General features: G+C 54.4%; 1 protein-coding gene across 4 annotated transcripts in view; it reads left to right on the forward strand.

Annotated features, from left to right (window-relative positions):
* Positions 1 to 232: 232 nt before the first annotated feature.
* Positions 233 to 23,812, forward strand: part of SRRM4 (serine/arginine repetitive matrix 4) — a 46,459-nt gene continuing 22,879 nt past the window's right edge. For all 4 annotated transcript variants that reach the window (XM_068208924.1, XM_068208925.1, XM_068208927.1 and 1 more), the window contains exons 1-4: positions 233 to 472; positions 19,399 to 19,542; positions 21,716 to 21,796; positions 22,517 to 22,588. In XM_068208924.1, coding sequence (XP_068065025.1) covers positions 342 to 472; positions 19,399 to 19,542; positions 21,716 to 21,796; positions 22,517 to 22,588 — 428 coding nt within the window. In that variant the 5' untranslated portion in view covers positions 233 to 341. The remainder of the gene's footprint in view (positions 473 to 19,398; positions 19,543 to 21,715; positions 21,797 to 22,516; positions 22,589 to 23,812) is intronic.

Below are 23,812 nucleotides of genomic sequence, written 5' to 3' on the forward strand. Positions count from 1 at the left end.
TGCGAGGGGGTGGAAGCTCCCCCAGGAGCCACCTGGCGGGGTGAGCGGCGTGCGGGGGAGCGGACACGACCCGAGCGGGGTCGCGGGTCCCCCGGAGCCGCCCCCTCGCCGGGCTCGGCTCCTCCGCTCCGGGCGCAGCTGCGGCGGGGGCGGTACCGGGGAGGGGACGGCGGCGGGTCCGGCCCCTCTGCCCGCCCCGCCGGCACAAAACGGGAGGCGGGGGCGGCCGGGGCCGCACTCCCCGCAGCGGGCCGGGCTGCGGGCCGGGCCGAGCGGCGCGGGGGATGTAGCGCTCAGCACCGCGGACAGCGGCGGGGCCGGCCGAGGCCATCCCCGGGGCCATGGCTGGTGTGCAGCAGGGCGAGAAGCAGCTCTTCGAGAAGTTCTGGAGAGGCACCTTCAAAGCCGTGGCCACGCCGCGACCCGAAAGCATCATCGTGGCCAGTATCACCGCCCGCAAGCCGCTGTCCAGGTAAGGGCTACCGGGGCAGGGCGGGGGGGTGGCTCTGGGAGACCCTGCACCCCTCACCTCTAGTCCTCTTCCCACCATAAGGAGAGTCCTGAGTGTCCCCCCGCCACCAGCAGTTCGTGGCTGGAGGAGCCGGGGCACCCTCCCCATGCCTGAGGCTGGGGGATGCTGGCTGGCTGAGCCCCCTCCTTGGGCAGGTGCTGTGTTCCAGAGCAGGTTTGGGAAACTTTGGCTCGGTGATGCTTGGAGCCTGGGAGCAAGGTGAGGGTCTGCAAAGCTCTAGCTGGGCTACAGAGGTGTGGAGGGCATCAGCTGGAAAGTGTCACCAGCTCCATCCCCGCTGTGCAGAGCGCTGGGGTGTGTGTCCTGCTGGTGGCCTTGTCTCTGTGTTAGCCTTTCACCTCGGACCCTTGGGGAGGTGAAGCCTGGGGAGGGAAACAGCTCCCTGGGTCTCGACCCTGCCTTGTCACCGAGGGGAGGCTGGTGCCCCCCGGGGACACACAGCACGAGCAGCATGGTCACTGCCATGGGCAGGGACAGCTCTGGGGGTGGTGTCCCCCACATCCCACAGCCAAGTAGCCTTGACTTTGCTCACCCAGTACCTGTCCTGTCCTCCTGCTCCAGGAAAGCCAATGCCCTCATGTTTGCCAGAGGCTGAGCAACAGAGAAACCTATGAAAAGAGGCGAGGGGGCTGCAGGTACCCCTTGAGCCTCTCTGCCAGGCTGTCACACAGGCAAAGGTCCGCGTGGCTTCCTCACAGCCATGCACACTCTAATTTAGACCAGCTTTATTTTGCTGATTGTCTCAGTATTTGTTAATAATATCCTATTTGTGCTGCTTTTATAAACAAAGGACTTTTTTGCTGGCTCTCCTCTATGTTTGCTCTGCTTTTCCTCTGCTGGGTTCTGCCCAGCTGGTGTGGGGAAGCAGCCAAAGTTCCGTGCAGGTGCTGTGTCTGTAGAGGAGAGGGGCTCGGTCTGCAGGAGGCTGGGTGTTGAGGGCTCAGCCTGTACTAGGGAGGAGAGAGATCCTTTGGAATGAGCCATTTCAGCTGCTTCCTGTGCCAGTGGAGGCTGTGAGCCACAGCAGCAGTGGGGATGGGGGTCCCTTCTGCCCCTGCAGCCCAGCTGCTGAATGTGAATTTTTCTAATCTCTCTGATTTCCATTAATCTGGGTAGGAAAATGGGTTCGGCCTCCAGTTGAGAAGAAACTCTTGTTTCCACAGGCAGCGTTTGCAGGGCTTCAGCCTTTGTGGCGGAGAGGAACCACCGTGTTTTTCTCCATCTCTGCATCGGGTATGGTCAGCACCTGAAGGGCTGAGGGCTGACTCACACACACACTCCTGCTTGGAGGTTCCTGAGTGAGCAGTGCTGCTTAAATATCTTGCTGTTGGAGGTGTAATAAAGCAACAAATTCGGATTTTGGGGAAATACAGCCAGCCTGGGTGCCAGGAATGATACCTGGCTCTATCTAGCCAGCAGTTTGGATTGTGCAGACATCGTGGTGGGGCTGAGCACCGCAGCTCAGGGTGGTTGCAGATCCATTAAAAAGTTCCCAAATGTGTGCACCTCTCCATGCTGTTGGTAGTGACAGCTCTGGTGGGAGTGAAACAGTCCAGGAGCTCTTGGCACAGAGCAAAGCGGCCCCAACAGCTCGGCTTTGCTGTGGTTTGTGGTGGCCCCGGCAGATCCAGGTGGCCACGCCGGGCTGTGCTCCGGCCACGCCGCTGCCGGCTCAGTGCAGCCTGGCTCCTTTTGTCCCCTGGCGGCGTGTGCCGGCCGGGCCCGGGGATGTCCCCTGCGGTGTGACAGCTGCACAGAGCGGGGCCAGCCCGGCGGGGCTCGCCCCGTGGTCCGCGGGGCACTCGCTGCACTCGCCCTGCCCCAGGCACGGAGGGATTCTGCCGCCCCAGGGGCTGCCACCAAAGGCTGTGGGGACAGAGATGCTCTTGGTTCCCAGCTCTTCTCATCGGTGCTGCCGGCTCGGCTCGCATCCCACAGGGCTCTGCCAGGAGCCCGAGCTGCCGCCTGGGCAGGATCACACCTCTGAGATGCCAGATCTCACAGCCCCAGGGGCTCTGCAGCGGGTCCCCACTGGGCTGCACAGTGATGTCCCCAAGCTGGCCCTAGGCTCGTAGTCCAGCAGTAGCCAGAGCCAGGCTCCTGCTCCCCATCTGTGGCAAGAACAGACCCAAGGCTTGCAGCAGCTCCTCTTGTAGTGGTCTCCATGCCTGGCTCCGCTCTGGGTTTGTTTTTCCGGAAGGTTTCGCTGCGCCACTGCTTGGATCAGCCTCTCTTCGCTGACGATACTCCTGACTAATTTAAGAGCAAATGACTGTGGTGCCAGAGAGGAGATGGGGAGACCAGTTAGCCAAATGAAATATTAAGATGACCATCTGGATTCCTGTTTTCTCCCACACTTGACAGCTGGTCCCTTGCAAACACCCTGCCCTGGATCTGGCCCCATGCTTCCCACAGCAGTGGAAATGCTGCCATGGTTTCTAGGCCAGTCCTGCCCACCTCCCATCAGTTTTACTGGCTGGCCTTTTGCCCTCGTGGAGTGTCAAGGGGCTCAGCTGCAGCATGGGGGTCCTGCCAGGGACCCCCGCAGTGTCCATAGCCCAAAGCATCCTGGAGGGTGCTCTGAGAATGGGAAGGGCCCAATCCTGCATTCTTGTGGGGCAGTGATGGGGTTACCTGGACAGAAAGTGATACTTTTTCCCTGTCTCCTATCCCTCACCACTACCTTCCTGCTGCTTCTGCAGGTAAAGCCTCTTCCATCTAAATTCCCATCAAGCTGTCTGGGAGGTTGGGAGGGTTAAAGCTTTGCTAAACCCACGGTTCATCCTGGAACAAAAGAGTACATTAATACCTTCCCTCCTGCTGGGGCTGTGGGGGCATGAAATCCAGCCCCCCAGACAGCTTTGTGCCCAGAGCAGAGCTCTGCCAAAGTAAATGGATTATTGACCAGTTTGCAGAGTGAAAGGAAAAACTGAGATGATGGGGAAAGGGGCTTTTCCAATTAACCTTTGCCCACACGGGGCCTGGTGGGACTTTGCTGTGCAGCTGAGGGTGAGAGATTGTGTGGTGAGGGGAGGCTGGCAAAGGCTGGGGCTGACCCAGAGCTTGCCTTTGCAGGGGAAGTGCTCCAGCATATACAAAATCCCAGTGTGGGATTTGAGGGGGTTTTGTGCCCAGTGTGCTGGGGAGGGATGGGGTCAGGGACAGGCACCTACCCTGCCCTGAGCCCCTCTGTGGTGCCCTCAGTATCTCTCACTGGGCCATGAGGATGGGGCTTTGGCTCAGGTGAACTGAAAAAGCTTTTAAAATCTGCTGTGTAAAGGTGCCACTGGCCTCTGGGGATGGGTATGAACTCCATGCTCTGGCCGCAGCCCCAGAGCAGGATCTGCTTGCCTCCCTCTGGGCTGAGCTTTTGTCTGCATCTCTTCCCTGGCCATGACCTCGGGCATAGCGTGGGGCTGGGAGCCCTGTCCCACTTGGAGCAAGCACTGCTAAGAATTCCATCAGCACCGGTGCCGGGACCTGGGGACATCCAGGCGGGAAATGCTCCAGGGTATCCCAGGAACTGGAGCTGGTGGGAGTGTGGGGGCTTGCGGGATGATTCTGGGGGTGGTTTAGTTCTGTGCTGCCACACTGCCAGCCACAGTACTTTTGGTGTGAGCTGCCCTGTCCCCAGAAACTCAGCCAAAATCCCCTTTTGGGCACTCTGGGGCTGGGGCCTGCGGGTGCTGGTGTCAGCTCCTGGGGCAGCCGGTGATGCCGAGTGAGCGCCGGCAGCGCTGGGGAGAGGAGGCTCCTGCATCCCTCCCTGCCAGATGGTCTAAGTGGGTCACATCAGGGCAGCGCTGGGGATTTGTGCTTTAACCCTTAATCCCCCGGGATGCACCGTGCACGGAGGGGGAGGGATGTGCTGCTGAAGTGGGATTAAGCCATAGTTTGCCATTGCGGGTGATCTTGGAGAGGAGTCGGGGTGCTGCTGCAAACGTGCTGGGACAAGGTGACGTGTCCTCCCCGCTGCACTGGGACAAGGCAGGAGCAGCCACGGCACTGCAGTGTCGGAGGTCTCAGTACCCCAGCGAGTGCACAAAGCAGCTGCGGTTCTCCTGTGACCTTAGCAGCGACTTTTGGCCATCCCAACCTCTGGCTTCCTTTGGCGGCCGCGAGTCCCCAGCGGGCTGGCAGCCCCTCGGCAGGGACGTGGGGTGTGCTGCCGGGGAGGAAGCCCCGCTGGCAGCCCTGCAGTGCCGCTGGTCCCCCACTCCCGTTAATCCTCCCCCTTGCTGGCCGGGCATCTGTTCCGCGGCAAGAGGCGGCGGCGGGGCCGGCCGCGCCAGCCGCCTGGCTGCCATCTGCTGCCTCCATCCAACGAGCCCGAGTGCTAATGAGCCCGTGGCCCCGGCCCAACGCGGGGGGAGAGGGGCTTGAAAAGAAAAGCGAGGGGGAGAAGAAAAGCCCCTTGCTCGGAGGGGCTGTCAATAGCGAGGCTTTTGTGTGCCCCTGCCCTCCGGCTCCAGCTGGACGGCGCTGGGAGCAGGGAGAGCTAATTAGGCAGCTCGGAACCGCCGGGGGGCTGGGGGCAGCTGAGTGAGGGGAAGAGCTGGGAATGCCCGCAGGACCCACTCCCTGCTGCTCGCAGAGCCTTCATCATCCTCATCCTCCTCCTCCTTTCCCCCGGCCCTGTCCATCTGCCTCTCCTCTGGACTGGTGCTGGGCACCGTGACCCTGCTGGCCTCTCCACTGGGAGACGCTGTGATTTTGGGCACAGGTAATTTCTCACCTGTAAAAGTCACTTGAGAACGTTGCTGAGCTCTGCTTGGTGCCCAAGCCATGGGTCCTGCTCCCACGCTCGCCAGCAAGAACACGGGCACAACCTGCCCTGCTGCTGAGAGTCAAGGGCCACAGCAGCTGCTGAGGAAACACGGGATGGGGTCTCCCTAAATCCGGGATTTGCTGCTGCCCCACCTCTGGCCAAGGGGGAGCCTGTGGTGTCCACGCTGTGCCAGGGGAAGCATCCAATCTCTTAAGATGAGGGATGAAATCAGGTGGAAGGAAGCAAAAGGGAGGACAGTTCCACTGGCTGGCTGGAGGATGGTTTTGTATAAATATTTGATTTCACCCTTGATCAAACCCACTGAAGCCATTGGCCTGGCTGCCAGGCAGCCCCCCGTCTGCAGATGCTGGGGGTGCTGGGTTTGTGAGGGTAGCACTGGTGGGGTCTGGCACCTCGGGGGTCTGTACTGACCATGGGGTCCCCTCCCTGCCTCAGCAGCATCCCCACACTTGTGAGAGGCTGTTTCATGGAGTGTGGAGAGCCAGGCCAGGGCAAAACATGACAGTTTAGGGTCTTGCAGGGCTGGAGTTCATCTTTGCCTGGCTCAGGTAGCAGCACCAGCTCCAGCCAGTCCCCATCCCTGCTTTTATTCCATCCCTGGAGAGGCAGGAGAGCAGGACACTTGAACCCCATGCACGTGTTCACACCCCTCCCACTAAGTCCTGCTAATGAATATTTAGGGCTGTGAGGCCCTAAATAATAAATAGCAGTGATGACCTTGATGACAGGGATTGCTAAGGAGCTTCTGCCAGTGCCAGGTCCTGTGGCTGCTCATGTCTCCTTGCTGTCACCATCCTGCCCCCATCATCTGGGACAGCCTGTCCTGCTGCAGCTTGACCCCAGAAAGGGCCTCTGCAGGTCCCATTCTCATGGTGTGCTGGGGTCCCTCTTCTCAACAGGCTCCCTAGGCTTGGGAGATTTCCCTGGCCTTCTCTGCTCAGCCGCATTCCTACCCCTTCCCACACCTCCATGGCTGGTGGCCGTACCTGTCCATACCTCCATTTCTCTATAAGCTGGACTTATCAAATGCAACCCCCGCGTCACTGAAATGAAATAATTTCATGCATGACCACCCTTTCCTTTTCTCTCCTTTTTTTTTTTTTTTTTTTTCTCCTTTCATTTTCTACCTGTGGGCACTGAAACCTCTTCATCACTGCAAAGCCTGACCCAGGCCAGAAAATCCCACCAGTATTTCAGCTGCAGAGGGTGCCAGGGCTTTTGCCTCAGCCCCTGCTCTGGCATGATCCCCCAGAGGATCTTTGCTGCTCTGAGACTGGGTCTGCTGTGACCTACAGGTCTTCTCTGTGACCCACACAGCTCCTACCCCCTTGGGTCCTCCTCTGGTCCCAAATCCCTGGTGGTGCCATCAGCTGGAAAACAGGCCTGGGTTTGATGCCTGGATTGGAGCTCTTTGAAATTCCCAGCAAAGGGCAGGGAGAAAGGCCAAATCCCGGGAGCCAGCTTGTGTTTGCAGCCTTGCTTGATGATTTCATAGGTGTCTGCAAAGGCACAGAGGTTGTGATGCCTTAAACGTGGTGGGAGTGGTGGGTCCCAGCAGCACGGCATCCGGAACAGGGCTTTGGTGTGGATCTGGCACGTGCCAGGGATGAGCAGGCTGGAGCATCACCCCTAGCAGCGTGGCCAGGCACAGCGCCCACGTCTGTGCCACCATCTCCTGGCAAAGGCCACGCGACCCTCTGCGGGACACCGGGTGCTGCAAAACTGGCTTCTCCATCAGGCACTCGAGCTGAAAGCGCTGACAAACACGGGGAGTTTAAAAATAGCCATTTCTTTCGCACGCGGCGGGAACACTTTCCCTGCCAACACAGCAGGGACTGCAGGAAGGGCTTACAAAAAATAATGCAAGTGGCAAAATAAACTCTATTAAAAACTGTACTGGTGTTTGAGGCGGGCTGAAATGAGTCTCTGGTATGGAGGCAGCGAGGCTGGGGCTCCACGGATGACCCGTTTAACTCTGCATGTTTAATTTATGTCTTGTCATTAATGGAAGAAGAAGCAGCTGCTGCCCAGCCCCAGCTGGGGGCATCTCCTCGTTCACCCCCAAGTGGGTGCCTGGGTGGGCAGAGTGGATGCTGTGGGCAGGGTCCTGCTGCCTGTGGGGCTGCTCTTCTCTCTCCTCGCTGGGGCAGGGGAGGCTGTCACTTGCTGGAATGGGCTGTGGGGGCTTTCTGCTGCTGGGTTTCAGGGCTGGGGTCAGGTGCCTGTCTCGCAGCCCACAGGGTGGCTGAAGTGCTCTGAGACCCACAGGCAGTGATGAGAAAATAGGTTTGCACTGCCACTAACATCAAATTCCAGCAGCGCATCATCCCGCTGGAACTTGACGGCACTTTGGCAAAGGGCTGCTTGTATTGAATTTATCTCTGTGCCCACGTGTGTTGGAGGGTGACTGGAACAGAGTGGGGCAGGAGGCTGGGATTTGGGCTACATTACCATCAGGATGAAGAATTAGCTACTGCCCAGCAAGAGAAATATTTTTGCATTAAGAGAGATTTCACAGTTAAAGAGCTCCTGCTGCATTAATCTGTGGGTCAGCTGGAGCTGCTGTACAATCCCCTGCCCACCAGAGCTGTGCAAGTGTAACACCAATCTGTAAGAGCATGTAAATATGACAGAACTTATTCTCCACAGCTCCATCAGCTGCAGCCAGCAGAGCAACCCTGCTCTGTCAGCGCATGGACATGGCTGGGACCCAGAGGGTGCAGGAGGCACTTTGGGGTTTGGGCAGATCTACTCCTGTGGCTGGTGCTTTTACTCAGAGAACATATTTCCTGTAAAGCATTTGCCCTCTCCAAATCCCCCTGCTCAGCCTGGTCAGGATTGCTATGATGGGGACAAGGAAGACAACTGGCTTCAGCACTTCTTTGAAGGGATATGGCTTTTATTCTCCTGAAAATTCCAAGACTGCCAACTTACAGAAAAGAAAACCCCAAAGCAACAAAACTTGTCATGAGTCACCTGCCCTTCCCTGGGTGTGGGGCAGCCTCTGTGGTTATCCCTTATCTCCACCCCATCCCTGCCTTTGTCTGCCCATCAGCCATGCCTTGGCAGGGTTAGAGGGTGATGGTGCAGGGCCAACACAGCAGAGGGGCAGGAGGATAATGCCGCAGAGAGGGAGGTGCAGGGGGTCTGGGTGGGCACTGCCAGTGGAGGAGGAACAAAGGGAGCTGTGTTGTAACCCCTGAAATGGGGAGGTTTGCAGCCTGACCTGCTGGGGAATGGTAGAACCCACGGGTTGTGGGCCCTGTGTCTCCTAATCTTGGTCTCCTGGTGACCTCCTCTGGCCCCTGGAGTGGGACCCCCACTCAGTCCCTGTGTGGGGCTGAGCTCTGCAGGGCACAGGATATGTTGGTTGCATCTCCTCCAGGATCCCTGAACATCCCCAAATGCATGGATTCAGTTCTGTCTCGTGGCTGGAGAAATTGTTGGCGTGGTTTTGGACCAGTTCTTGTGCTCTCCCAAACACTTCCCACATGTGAGTCAGGAGCCAGTGAGGGTGAAGGATGTTTCTCATATCTTTTGGAGGGGTTTTGGATGTTTTGGTGAATCCAGGCTGCAAGGGTCCCTGTCTCTAACCCTGCCCTCACCATGAGTGTGGAGCATCTCTGCACCTGCAGGGGCAGAGCCGAAGGCACAACGCTGGCAGCATGTGCCAGTGGAAGGTTTAGCTCCTGCTATGTGCTGCCTTGTGGCAGTAGTTACTCCCCCATTGCCTCAGGAGTTCACCACAAGTGCTTTTTTCCACCCAGAGTCCTAAATTTCCCTGTCCCCCCCAAGAGGGCTCAGATGCCCAAAGGCTCTCGGCACGGGAGATGTGTCTCGGGGATGGGTGGGTTAATTTTGCAGTGGAGGCTTGTGGTCCAAAGTGCTGGCTGCCAGCTCTCCGGACTGTGAATGCCACCCAGGGCACATCCATCCCTGATTAATGGAAACTAAAAAGCAGGATCCTAAGGACTTGTGGCTCCCCTACCCCTTCCCACTGCTGGCTGCCACAGCCAGCCCTCAGCCTGCCTTGCTGCCGGGTTTGTCCTGCACGGAGCAGAGGACAGCGGGTCTCACTTCGCCTGCCTGTGGTGGAAAAGCAGGCAGTGGAGCCCGTGGACACAGCCTGTGCCCTGCCTGCAGAGCTGGCACTGAGACTCAGGCACAGCCCTGCTCCCCCCGCTCACCCTCCCCAGCACGCTGCTATTGATTTGACCTGAACTCCCTTTAATGTGCTGTGATTTCTTCCAATTAGGCTTTGAGCGAGGTCTCTGCCACGTTCAATAGAACTGGACCGGTGCCTGGACTAGCACGGCCCAGAGGGAGATGTTTGCAGATGCTCCCCCATCCCTGGCAAGAGCATCCCCCATGCCCTATTTTCCCCATGTCCCATGAGGATAATCCCACTACTTAAAGGTTTCTCCTTGTCCCCTCTGCGTTTCCTGGCCCTTTGCATGCACTGGACTGGTGGCTTTGCCAAAGGGCAGATTCAGGGTGCTTCCTGCTGTGTGTAGGAGCAGCCCCACTGCAAACGGGGGACTGAGCACTCCTCATCTTCACATGGCCAGCAAAGCTTTTCCCTCTCTCCTTGGTGGCTGTCATCTCCTCAGGGCTGCACTCAGCCAAGTCAGGGATTGGTGTCACATTGTTTGCAGCAAACTGATGGGCAGGGTGCTTGTTTCCAGAGATTGTGTGGAGCAGAAATCCCTGCCCTTCATCTCCAGCTGCAATTACCGAAGCCAAGTCGATGCAGTTGATGGTAATAGGATGGTAACGCTGTCTGAATTTGTATTTAATGCTGATTCCAAGGGTCTGTAATCTTCATCAGCACCACATGACTTTTTATAGAACAGAAAAATGTGAGAGCGGTTAATGAGCTGTAATTCTGGAGAGCTTCTGCCTTGATTGGGACTAATTATTTTCTTTATAAAAATAATTAACCATCCACACAACCTATAGAGTGAAAGGCATGTGGCATTAATTAAACCATGCAGTATTTTCACTGCACCTTTATCTCCCATTTCCCAGCACATCCCAAACAGACGGTCACACACTGCTGAAAGCCAGGCTGGGCACAAGCTGGCATTGTGGGAGGGCTTGTGCTGGGCACAGAGGGCAGGCTCTGGGTGAGGGGGTTGCCCCAGATCCCAAATCCACAGCCTCTTGGCCCTGCATGTACTGTGGAAGCCCTCATTGGGGTGGGGAAGGCTGGTTTGGGGGGTTAAGGTGATGGTGCTCACACGTGGGCTGTCTGTGGGGCTACGGAGGGGATACTGGGGGTGTCACTGGGGCAGCCAGGGGGACCTTGGCAGGGCACAGGGCTCTGTGCTGTGTGCTGTGCTTTGCTGTGGGGCATCAGCATATCCCAAAATTGAGGTGGTGGCTTTGTACGGGCCAAACCTTTGTTCTCCAGCCCTCTGGGATCCTGGGATGAGTCCCAGGTGAATGTGCCCCAGCACCGGGGCTGTGCGTGCTTAGACACACACTTACATAATACATAATTGTTAACAAAACTAATTCCTCTATTTTCCTGGAGGTATTCTGAGAACTAATGAATATATTTGCATAATCTTGATTTTGTTTATGAATAATTCTGGATTATCCAAATGTGAATAACACCAGGGCTTTGGCACTCTAGATTGCCTTTCAGCTGAGGATAGCAAAGCATTTTACAAATATTAGTTCAGCCTCAGAAATCCCAGCAAGCAATAAAATTATTATTACACCCAATTAAAGGTGGATGGGATGGAAACTGAAATGATTCTCTGCAGCCTGTCTTGGCAGGGTCTGCCATGGAGACTCACCTGCCTCTTCCAAATCTTCCCCCTAGGAAAGAGCAAGCCGACAAATATCCCCGTTTTTTTCTTTTGTGGGATGATTTAACAGAATGTCCAGAGTTGCAGGATGGTATGGATGGTTTGGGACCTCCTACCCGAGAGCAGACAGGAGGTTTCTTTCTGGCTCTGACTCCCACAGAGCACTGAGCACCCCACAGCCCTGTGTGTGGCAGGGATGGCACAGCTATACCAATCTTTTCCTCCTTGAAGCACAGTGGGAGGAGAAAAGGTCCTGTCTTCCCTTCCAGAAACTCTCCTTTACTCAAAACCTCCCCACCAGTCCTTCCTGGGCAGGCAGCCTGACCACTGAGGTGTTTCCCACCAGACCAGGGGGCGTTACAGGGAAAGAGGATTGTAGTCAAACGAAACACTCCCACCCATGAAGCTGCAGTTCAGGAGCTTCCCAGCTCAGCTGTCACGGCACACACAGGGAGGCAAAGGGCCTTTCTAGCCATAAAAAGCCCCTGTCAGAAAGTGAGGGTGGGAGTTTAAAGTCCACTTTCCACATCCCTTGCTGGGCTGGGATCATTGCAGGCTCATTGCTCAGCAGCAGGATTCCGTTGGTTAATTCCTTTCCACGGGAGCTAATTTCTGCCCACACTTCTCTGTGTGAGGACATCTGCTCTTCACAATGTCATGGAGCCCTCCTGGCCCCAGGTGGCCCTGGCGGCGCAGCCCTGTGCATCACAGAGGGCTGGATGTTCAGGAGACAAATCCCAAAGAGAAGGATGGCCAGGGAACCCCTCCTCACCAGACCCTGGCCAGGTGATGCCCTGGTTGGGGACACCCATTTGGCACCCAAGCGGGGGACATCCATTTGGCTGCATGCCTGAGTCTGTCCTGAGGCTTGTTGAGCATTTTTTAGTGTTGGAGTCATTTCAAGTTGAGCCCTTGGGAATCGTTGTTCTATAGTGAGCACCATGCCTGTGTTCTGGCACATGGGGCTGGTTTATGAACAGCATCTGGTGACCTGGGTGTCCCTGTCCCCAGCCTGGGTGGAAGGATGGGGCAGCAGAGAGTCTCAACTAGAGGCATTTCCAGGGCAGCTCTGCAGGCAGGTGGCAGCTGCATGAACATGTTGTGTTCTTGGAGTTACCTGAGTGTTGGGACCTCCAGTGTGTTCTCTCCTTTTCCACTGACAATTCAAAGGAAAGAAACTAAGGGAGAGGAGGAAAAACTTTATGTGAATGGAAAAGAAAGCATTGCTGCTCCAAGTGGATCTTCTCCAGCCATCTTCTCCTTGCTGCTTCCAAAGTGCCTAATTACTAATGCACTTTTAAAGTGATCTCTCAGTGCTCCCAGGAGCTGCGGGTAACTGTGTGCTTACAATTCCCTATTTGATTAAAATTTAACGAGTTGTTATTGGCAAATTCACTATTTCACTGCTGTTTGCCATGCCAAGTAGTATGGGGTTTGGACAATGGGGGGAGCAGGCACATCTGATGGTCCCAGGAGCAGAGGCTGGCACTGTGCAGTCCCTTGGGTGTGAAGGTGCCCTCCAGCCTGACCATACTGCAGGTGGTGCCAAGGCACTTCTTTTTTAGGACATGCATGAGTTCTTTTTTTTTTTTTTTTTTGTTAAACCCTTCCTAAAGCGTTAAGCATCATCCTCAGCTACTGGCTCCCCATGCTGTGTTGAGACGTGCCCAACCACAGCCGCTCCCTCCCAGCTCCTTGGTCCTGACCTTTGCCCAGCTTGGTTTTGCCCTGTGCTGCTTGTGGGCAAGTGTTTAATGGGAAACGTGAGCTCAGATCCAGACTTTTCCTAATCACAAGCTCTGCAAGGCTGTTTCAGGTTGCCCCCATGCCTGGCTGTCAGCTTACCCCCTTCATGGCTGCTGCAGGCTGCCTGGGGGTGATGGCAAGGAAAGGAGCCAGGGGTGCTGTTTGGGGCCAGCAGGGAGGAGAGTGGCCGTGGGGCAATGGTGTGATTTAGCATAAGCTCTCAGCCCCAGACCTCTGGGTCACCCAGGATCAGGATGTGATCATCCTGGGTGATCACAGGATGTGTCATCCTGTGATCAGGGATGTGCCAGATTGCTGTGCCATGGGGCAGCATGTCAGCACTTATGTCTGCATTTGTGGGCACCTGAAACAGCCAAAGCTCCTCTCGTCATATTTCCTGATGGAGGAGAAAACTGGCTCCTGTACAGACATGGGAACCCGCGCGGTGTTTGTCTAAGGAGGAGGATTTGAGGACAGGAAAGGCACAGGATTGTCCCCCTGAGAGCAAGCCTGGCTCGGCAGTGTGCAGGTGCTGACGGGCAGGAAGCTCCGCAGGGACCTCCGAGCCGGCAGCGAGGGAGGCACAAGATGCCGTAGAAACCGTTCGAGATGGGGCAGCAGTCCAGGTTTTCTCTAGAAACAATGTGACCATGTGCCATATTCCTCAGGTTTCTCGCTGTTGTCGCTGGCAGGCAGTCAGCGGAGCCATCCTGGCTTGCTGACAGCGAGGGAAAGGGACACCGAGCCCTGCAAGGTGTTCGGGAAGGAAGGGGGAAGGGGATGGGGCTCCTGGTGCCCCTGGGAAGGAGGAGACCGAGCCGTGGGGAGCAGGGAGAGGCTGTGCTCACCCTCGTGCCTGACCCTGCCTAAGAAGGCGATTCGCGGAGGTATCGCTTTCCCCCGTGGAGTTTTCCCTCTGCAGGGATTGTCCATCCCCTGCTGCACAGCCGGAGCCACCGCTGCTGCCAGCTGGTGCTTGGGACAGAGCCCTCTCCTTGGGCTGCCACCTCACAGCATCCCCCGGAGCATCTGGCACTGATCCTGCGCTGCCACCGCGGCCTCTTCCAGCAGGGAAGCTCCTCTGTTCTAATCCAACCATGCATAGTAAATCAACTGCTGGAAAAGAAAGAGCCAAGCTGCTTTTTTGGCCCGGGATGTGCTGAGAGCGGTCCTTAAACCTTTCTGGAGTGCAAGAAGGAAAAGGAGCCGCATCCAGACTTGTGCCAGGACACAGGGTTCCCAGGAGCAGGAGGGGGAGAAGAATCACAACTGGCAAAAATCTTATGAAAAATGTATAGTACAGACTTGTGTTTCTCTTGTGCATTTGAACTGCCTCAAGAAACCCATGTGCCTTTCTGCAGCTGGTGCCTCTGCTGATACACAGAAAAAAATAGCAGGGAGAAGATTAAAATTGAACTGGCTTGGAGTCTGTGTAATCAAGGAAAATATCTCGGTGATTTGCTATTATAATTTTGAATAACAAACTGCAGGGCTCCTGCTGCACTAATAATAACGGGTTGAATGAGGTGGGCAAAGAACCTGCCACGGGTGTTTGTGTGTGTATGTGTGTGCTTGTGGGAAGCACTCACAATATTCCCCATCTCCTAATTTTGAAGAGGTATTTTTAGTGCGTATTTCAAAGAGCTTTACATAAACACATCTGCTGGAGTTTTTCCTGGGAAATGTCTTTACAACAGTTTTTTTGTCCCCTCCCTCTCAGGGGACAAGGGAATGGTCTGACCATTTTCAATCAGATAAGCAAACCCAGAGAGTGAAAGAGAAAATCACAGGCTCATTTTGCCAGTGCCAAAAGGCTTCTCAGCCCAAAGGGTGGATTTTAGAAACACTTTGCGCAGCTCAGATCACCCTCACTAGAGTCCAGGACAGAAGCACATGTGATATGGCTGTGGCAGAGAGTGCAGGGATGTGGGAGAGCGGGGATCCTGGCCCACCACTGCCCTCTCTTGCACAGCCAAAACCTCCAGGTGAGGAAAGGAGAGGAAGGATGGGATATTCCGTCACCTGTCCATGCACTTTTTGCATGTTACTCAGGAGAAGTGGCAAGAACATCCCTGGTGCAAGCAGCTACAGGCACAGGAGTTTCTCCAGCCTCCCCTCAGGATGCCATGTCCTGATGTTCTCAGTTCCAGGCAAGGTGTCCATCCTTCATCATGTAATGCCAGTGAAACATTCACAGCTTTTAGGCTCATCAGAGATGTTTTAGCCTTTTTTGTTTGGGGGTTTGGTTGGCTGAAGCTGCTCCTGCCTTTTCACTGAGGGTATAGAGATGATGGGAACATGAAGCCAGCTAGGGCTGAAGCAGGGAATGTAGTAAAGTTTCTGTATTGGCTATCCCAAATCCTCTGACCTTGGAAGTGCTGCCAGTGCAGGTCTGCCAAGAGCACTCAGTGCCTAGGGCCTCTGAAGTGCTTGTGCATCCAGCACCCAACCCAGCTGCATGTGCAAAGGAAAATAAAGGATAAAAAAATCCCCAAAAACTGCTTGGTTAGCATGGTCCAGCCCCAGTTTGCTTACACTGCTGCTTGCAGTGCAGCTGGGAAGGACACAGGGGCTGCACAAGGCCACTGACGGCTGGAACTGCTGGGATCCATCCCGTGGAGGTGAGGGACAGCACAATTGAGTGGGGAGATGGTCTGGTGCCACAGTCAGGCAGCTGAATTGTCTCCCCGGTCGGTCACTAGGGAGACAATTTTCCTGCTTTTATCTCCTTTTGAGATGAGTTACTGCGGGGAAAAAGCTGATTGATGGAAGGTTTGTGGCAGGAGACAGCTGCAGGGCCAGGGGAGCTGGGCTGGGACACGGGAGCCTGTGGGGGGCAGTGCCCTGGGATGGCAGCACTCAGGGAACGTCAAGTGCACAGCAAACCCCCCCTGACTGCTGTCACTGCGGGGCCGGGGGGGACGGGTGTCGCTGGGCTCACTCCCTGAGCAGTGTGCGTCACCAAGTGCCACATTTCATGGCCTGATGAGATGGCATTTGGCCATGGCATGCAGCATGGCAGCCCAGGATGGAGGGATGGGCATGGTTTGGGAGTTTGCTCCCTGAGGCAGCAAACGCTTTGTGCCTTTGTCCCGTAATCTGTGGGCAGTGCCAGGATCTGTCTGTGAGCAAGGGCAGTCATTGACTGGTCTCCATGGTATCCCCACACACTGGGGGTGACATCCCTTCCCCAGGCAAGGGAAGCAGAGTGGGTTGTCCTCAGGGCACTGCCAGCAGCAAAGAGCCACCCATCCCTTCTCCTCCATGTGGCCATAGTGGTTTATGGTGGTTTCATCTGCCTTCAGATAAGGAATGTTTGGGTTCCTTCCCATCAGTGACCTTTCCTGCATCATTTGTATTGGGGTAGGCAATAGATCATGACCCTCTACTGCCAGCACATTCTGTTAAGAGAGGGAATACATGTGAGAACCCAAATCTGACACTGCAGTGTGCAGGTGGGCAAGCTGGGCTGTGAGAGGCTTGTGCTGGTGGAGAGTCAAGGGCACTACGTGCCTGCTGCTTCTCTTCCAGCCACTGCGGCATTGGCAAAATTTGCCATGAGCCCAAAACCCCCTCCTGGACCAGAGACTGCCGGGATGGGAAGGGACAGGATGAGCCAGCTGTGGTGGGTGGTTGCACAGAGCATGTTCTACACTGAGTGAGTGGCAGGCAGCCCAAAGGTGCCCTACTGTGGGGGGTTTCCCATCAGGAGTAGCTGTGCTGCTTCTGGACAGGTCTGATGGATCGGCTGGATTTCTGCACAGGAGAAAGGAAGTGAAAAGAAAAACTAGTGCAAGTGATCAAATTGCCAAGTGGAAATGGAGAACCTTGGAGGACAGGTGGGATGGGTGGGCAGCTGCCTTGTCCTGGTCTGACTGCCCATGGCCAGGAGTGAGTGCATCCTTAGGGACAAACATGCAACCAACACACTGGGGAGAGAGGCCGTGCTCCTCACTATGAGTGCTGGAGCAGTGCTGCCCCCCAGCCAGCATCCCTCCTTCTCCTCTTCTTCCTGCCTCCTCTGGCACACCCCCTGGGCTGAGTGAGTCCCGTGCTCCCAGCAGCATCCTGCTGAGCATCCCCGCTGCTCTCCCTGGGCCAGCTCCAGCAAAAACACCCACAGAGGCTTCTTCTTTTCTGCTGCAGGCACAAACAGCAGGGAAGGTGTGATAATCCCTCCTTTGAGGCCACAGAGATCATTCACACCAAATTGCATCACTTTTATATCAGTCATGAAAGACACGAAAGACAATAAGAAAAGAAAGTGTTTATATATATATATATATATATATTCAATCAATGTCTATGGAGCTCCACGCCAGGGGATTAAAGCCAGTTTAAAGCATTAGTGACTCTCAGCATCCATCAGAGGAGAACATTTGGTTGAATGGAAGCCAGCCTTTGATGGAATTGGAGAATAATTATTTCCATCAATAATTACTTCCAAGCCCAGAAGAAATGGTTCCTGGCACATTGCAGGACAGGAGTCCTTGATTGCCTCGAGGCCAATATGTTTTAACCCCAGGACCTGGAAATCCCATTAGAGGCTGGGTGAACAAGGATGTGTCCAGGTCCTGGCAGTGGTGTTCCAGCCTGCTGCCAGCCTGGGGAGGATCCCTCCTGCCTCTGCTGCTGGAGTGCATCCAGCTCAGACTTTGCACAGGTCATTAATCTGGGGACGTTTTTAATGGATCCTAATGATTGAGCCTCAGAAGGCTGTTCTTAAAAGGGGTTTGGGAAAGGCCACAAGCCAATTAGCTGGCACACACAAAATGATTAACCATGTAGCTTCCTGGATGGTTAAAAACAATGGAGATGTTGGGAAGCGACTGGGGGATTTATTACAAACAGACTTTTTAAAGCAAGAGGGACTATTCAGCTCCTGCATGTTCTGGGCCAGAAACATTTCACCCAGCTTCCCCCCACTGATTCCTGTCCCTTTTATTTGGCTGTGAATATCCTTAAGTGTTAAGGCATTACAAAACGGACTCCAAGGAGGAGCTGGCTATGAGAGAAAGTGGATGCTTGTTGAGAGAGAGGTGGGAAGAGAGGGGTGTCCCTTCTGCAGGTGTTCCTGTGCCAACTCCAACCCCAAGGAGTATTATTCATGGCTGAGGCAGGCAGCAGGATGTTCCCTGGGGCATGCAAGGCTCTGACCATGCCTAACTGGGGCTTTTTTAACGTGCCATTGCTCTTTAACCACCCTCTTGCCCCCACTTAACCCCCAGATGTGCAGCACACACCTGGCCCTGGGCCTTGTTCCTGTCTCCACACTCCATGAGTGATGGCTGTGGTGGTCTCTGCAGCCAAAGCATCTTTCACTGTGGCTGCAGGGCTGGCAGGGGGACATCCCAGCCTCCCCCTGCTCTGGTGGGACCCACATGGCCAGAGGGCTCCAGAGTGTTGCTTTCCAAGGAGAGGAGGTAGGTCTGGTGGCAGACACCGTCACAGGACTTTGCAGAGCTGACCCTAAAGTGGCACCCACAGCCCAGTCCTGGGATTGGCTTTAAAATGGGGACACTTTTAGTGCCAGCTGAGCCCAGCCTACTCAGGGTATCACCCCACAACCTGTTTGGGCCTGGACATGCCTACGTTTGCTTTATCTATTCCATAATGCTCTGGATGACACTAAACCGCAGCGTTTTCAGCACCCCTGCTGGGTATGGTTTATGGCTTTTCATTAATCTTTTCATTCTTTGAAATAAATATCTGCAGGGCCTAGAAACCTATTTACTTTCCTCCTGAGTGTCTGCACGCAGCCTTGTTTGGGTTTGTTTTCTCCATTCAGCGGCTTCTTTACTCCATTTCAGCTTGCACAAGCCCCAGTATTTCTTAGAAACCACTCCCTCCAGGCTTTCCCTGCTTTGCTCTGCTCTTTACCAGCTCTCAGGGCTCTTGCAGGCACTGACCTGGCCCAGGTGGTTCCTCTTAACTCTGCTGGCCTGTCCCAGGTTCTCAAGGTTGAGCTGTCAGCAGGACCACGTGTGTTCACAAGCCCAGCACCTTATTTGTAGGAAGTTTGCTGCCAGTTAAGGATGAGGATGTGTGGCAAGGTGTTATCAAGGCATTAGCAGGTTTGGAAAACTACATTTGCAATGAGAAAGGGTTGTGGTTTTTTTTCTATCAGAGTGCAAAATCTGTGCAAAGTCTCTGCAGAGCTGGTGATCTAAACCCCACAGTGCAGGTGAAGATGTCCTGACTGGCTCCTGTTATTCTTTCCCATTGGATTGGATCTGGCCCTGTGCTGTCCAGCTGCTCCTTGGCTGCTCGCGGCATCTCTGCCTGAGCAACGAGCACAGCATGCCTGGGCTGGGGTGCGGCTTGGCTTGGGAACGGGGCATTCCAGAGCCCTATGGGAGCACTTCCCAGCGCTGAGCTGAGCACTGAGAGCAACCTGCAGCTCTCCTTCACAGCTCCTACCTGCAAAAGGGAAAGGAGATTCTCCAGGACATGGGGAATGACCCCAGCTGAAGGGACAGCTCCTGATGGCTCTTTGTCGCCTCTTGCCCCGGCAGTGGGACGCTCAGCTGCCTGCCGTACCCTGCGGAGGACAGACGGCCCGAGAAGCTGAGCAGCTGCGTGGTCAGGGAGCCCGCCAGCAGCAATGGCTGTGCCAAGGGGAGGGACAGACGAGACCATGCCCACCGCAGGTCACGCAGGTAGGAGCCAGGGCCGTCAGCGGGGCCACCCTGGGACACGGGGCTGGCAGGGGGGCTGTCCGTGGATGTTTGCTGAGCCCTTCTGGGGTCTGTGAGAGCTCGGGGGGGCTTCAATGGCTTAATATGTGTGCAGAAAACGTGTGCAATCGCATGAAATCCCTGTGTGAGCTTGCAGGGACAAACATGCAGTTCGTTCCTACTCCAGGGCTTGCTCTTACAGCCCCCTTGAGTCTTCCAAGACCTGCCAGCACTCCTCTGTACTACCAGGTCTGCTGGGAATCGCCCTCAGCAATTCCCCTCTCCCCATGCTAGATCAGCTCAGCAGCACTGCTTTCATTAGGACACAGCCCCGTTATCAGCTTGTCGTTAGTCCCTGACCACTTGAGAGGAGAAAAATGAATGAAACGTTGTAAATGAAGCAGCTGGGGTTTCTGAGCCCTGCCTGCTCAACCGTCTCTGGGATTAAAGCCTCTCCGTTCAGTTAAAGATGCTGGAAAGAAAGAGCAAGAAAGCACATTTCATATCTTCAGATTTCAGGCCAACCACAACAATAATCTAAAGCACACTTTTAATTAGACTTTGATGATAATCGCGGAGGAACAATTGAAGTCAAATCAGTGCAAGGGAGAAAGCTGCCACATCAAAGACGAAAGACTTTATCTGGAAAGAGGGAGAAGGGCTCTGCAGAAACCACCCGTGGCTGCATGGTCAGATGTTGCTCCCTGCTCTCCTGTGTCCCTGGATGTCTTTGGGCAGGTATCTGAGCTTAGTGACAATGAGACATCCTGGAAATTGTATTATTTCTGTCTGCATTGAGGTAGAAGGGCCACTGAGCCCAAGGTGTGCCACATCCTCTCACGGTGCTGCTGCTGATCCATGAAATCCTTGGGAGGAGCAGTGAGGATGAGGATGTGGGTGCTCGTGGGGCCATGCTGCTCTTGCACACTGGATTTACTGCACCAGAAGCACTCATTATTCACAGCTCACAACTGAAGCATTAGCCTGCAGTTTCATTTTGCAGAGCTTTTATTTTTTTCCCAAAGTGTATTAAAAGCACTAAGCAATTGAGTTTTTATGATAGTGTAATCTCAGTGGTAATTCAAGCCCTGCATCATCAAGTGTTGAGGGGTGCTGGAGTCTGAGTGTCCCCCCCACCAAAGTGTCGTTTGCTCTGCATTAGGACTTTCATTAGCCATAATGTTTGTTCCTGCTGCAGAAAACTGCTCAATTTTTTGCCTGTTTCTGTAGTGAAGATCTCACAGCATTCTCTGGCTGTGGGGCTGCTTCCACCCATTCCTTGCTCCTGGCTATTCACAGGGGCAGGATGAGAAGTGGGGAAACTGAGGCACAAACCCAGCACCCTCAGTGATTTATCAGAAGCCCTGGGGAGCTCACTGTGCCCCCACAAATCTTGGTGCTTGATCCATTTGGGGATTCAGAGGGGCCTGTGGATCTGTTTGGAGATCCACATGGCTGGTTTGGGCTGATTTAGGGATGCCACCAGCTGCCTCTGTCTTTACAAGCATTTGCTTTAGTTAATGAGTAGCCACAGAGTATCCGTCATTTTTTTTCATCCCAGAGCTCTGAATTAATTAACCACGGTATTTGCTTTTCATTGAAACATAACACGATTCAGCATCATATGTTTAAAGAAGAAATTAATTTGCAAGAGGGTTTATTTTCAAGGTTTAACAACTGTATAAGAGATGCATATCTCCTTCAATTGCCATAGTGTCTCAATAAATATATATATATTTCTAATCAATTGCTACTTAACACATGTCAAGTCTTTATTATAGTTAGATGCATCTGGTTGCAATAATTACTGTATGCAAATTAAATGCCAATTAATTATTTAAAGCATATTTACAAAGAGCAACAAAACCTATAAATCTGTTTTGGAGTCATTAACCTCAGCAAACATGTTTTAAATAATCAGCATTGCTGTGGTGGAGCTGTCTTGTTATATCTCTATTAGACAGTTTGTTTAAACTGTGACTAAATAATTCGTTAGAGGGTAATGAGGCAACACGCACACCCTTGGCCCACCATGAACACTGACCTTGCTGCCCCACGTCCCTGAGGCAGGGATGCCAGACAGTCCCATGTGAGCCCATTCAGGGTTTATTTTTATTATTTTTAATGTTTATTGGATCTTGTCCCCCATCCTCAGCCCTTCGTGCGATGGGGAGCGGCCGCTGCCGGCTCGGGGGAAGAAGAAGAAAAAGAAATCTGGCCGCAAGAAGCGAAGGAGGTGAGGGAGCCATGGCGGTGTGAGGAGACAGACAGGGCACGCCTTGGCTGGGTGTGAGGGGAGAGCGTCATGAGGGAGCCATGGCGGTGTGAGGAGACGGACAGGGCAGCCCTTGGCTGGGTGTGAGGGAAGAGCGTCATGAGGGAGCCATGGTGGCGTGAGGAGACGGACAGGGCAGCCCTTGGCTGGGTGTGAGGGGAGAGCATCATGAGGGAGCCATGGCGGTGTGAGGAGACAGACAGGGCAGCCCTTGGCTGGGTGTGAGGGGAGAGCATCATGAGGGAGCCATGGCGGTGTGAGGAGATGGACAGGGCAGCCCTTGGCTGGGTGTGAGGGGAGAGCATCATGAGGGAGCCATGGCATGAGGGGATGGGCAGGGCAGCCCTCAGTGTGAGGGAAAAGGGTTGGTGAAGGATGTGAGTGTGGCCATGGCAGTGTGTGGGGCAGGAGGGAATGGCAGCTCTCAGCTGGGTGTGAGGGAAAAGGGTCTGTGTGAGGGCCTGGGGGTTCCGCAGCCCAGGGACGTGCCGCCATCTTCTCACCCTCCACTCAGGGCAGCAGAGCTGGGTTGAGGCTCATCCCTGGGCTCATCCTGCTCCTGCCAGGAGCCCCCAGTCACTCTCCGCCCTGGAGATGCCACTGGTGGTGGGGTGAGTGTTGGGGTGGCCAGCATGGCTGTGAGCAGCTCTGTGGTCCCTAATGCCCCTCTGCCCCCCTCAGGTCTCCCTCCTACAGTCCTTCACCTGTGAAGAAGAAGAAGAAGAAAAGCTCCAAGAAGCGAAAAAGAAACAGGTATTTTTTTCTTTGAAAATGTAATTCCCTGCTGGCAACGGCTGTTGGGGGTTTGGAGAAGGGGTGGAAGACGCTGCTGCCTTGGGCAGCTGTTGGTCCCAGTGGGCAGAGAGGTACGAGGATCTGTGAGCACTGGGCAGCCAAGGGGAGGCATAGTTGGAGTCCCTCTGGACTAGGAGGGCATGGAATGAGGTGTCCACCCAGTGCAAACAGAGAAACGTGAACTGTTGGGGTGTGGGGACACAGAGGTGGGCAAGTCAAATCCCTGTGAGGTCTGCAGAGCCTCAGCCTGCTGTCCTTGCTGTCCTCTTCACATGTGTCCATCCTCTGGAATGCCAATGGAATCAGTGCTCAGGGCTTGTGCTGGTCCCCATCTCTTCCTGCCCAGCCTGCAGAGAGTGTCAGGAACAGAAAAAGGCTCAGACCAGCTCCCCACACCCACATCCCACTCTCCTCTTCCAGCCCCAGTCACTGTTTCCACCTTCCCCTTCTGAAGTCCATTTTTAATTCAAAGAGTGTGATTAAATTTTAAAATTGCAAATATTTCACTGTTTTCTCTCAGCTGTTAAACCAATATTTGATGAGAACAGTGGATTCCATCTCCCTAAGAAGGTTCATGTATTTATAATATATTGAACCAAAGAGAAAAGCTACCAAAAGTGAGTAACAGGGTGAAAAGTTGAGCTTGAATCTCCAAAGAAGAGCAAAGGAGAAGGAGAAACAAGGATATAGGGACTCCTTTAAAACACTTTCTTCCCAAGGAGGAATTCTTATGCTCTTTTGTGGGTGCCATCTCTTGTTGGAAGTCCTGGGTCAGAGACTCTGGCTTTGAGCCTTTGGTAGCCATTTATGCCCCTGGCCATAAACCCATTTAAGCTGGTTCGGCTGTGAGACTGCTCTGGAGTTACACAGAGAGGATATATCCCTTGACTGCTATTTGGTCTTTCATACAGAAAACCAGGGAATGGACCTACCTCTGCATGCTGTGCAAAACTGGAGGCAGTAGCAGAGAAAAAGGACCCACCAAAGATGGGGGATGCATCTGATCTCTCTAAAGACTTGATATCTTGAGGACAATATTCTCAGTTACTTGTAGGGTGTGCTGGTCCTTTCTGCCACACCAGCATTTCTCAGCTGCTCCCTCACCAGCTGGCTAAAGGAGAGGAGGGATCATTCCGCCCAGGTGCTGCATGAGGTCTCTCAGTGCTCAGTCTGAGCCTAAAG

This window comes from Anomalospiza imberbis, chromosome 18, assembly GCF_031753505.1.
Source record: "Anomalospiza imberbis isolate Cuckoo-Finch-1a 21T00152 chromosome 18, ASM3175350v1, whole genome shotgun sequence".
NCBI lineage: Eukaryota > Metazoa > Chordata > Aves > Passeriformes > Viduidae > Anomalospiza > Anomalospiza imberbis.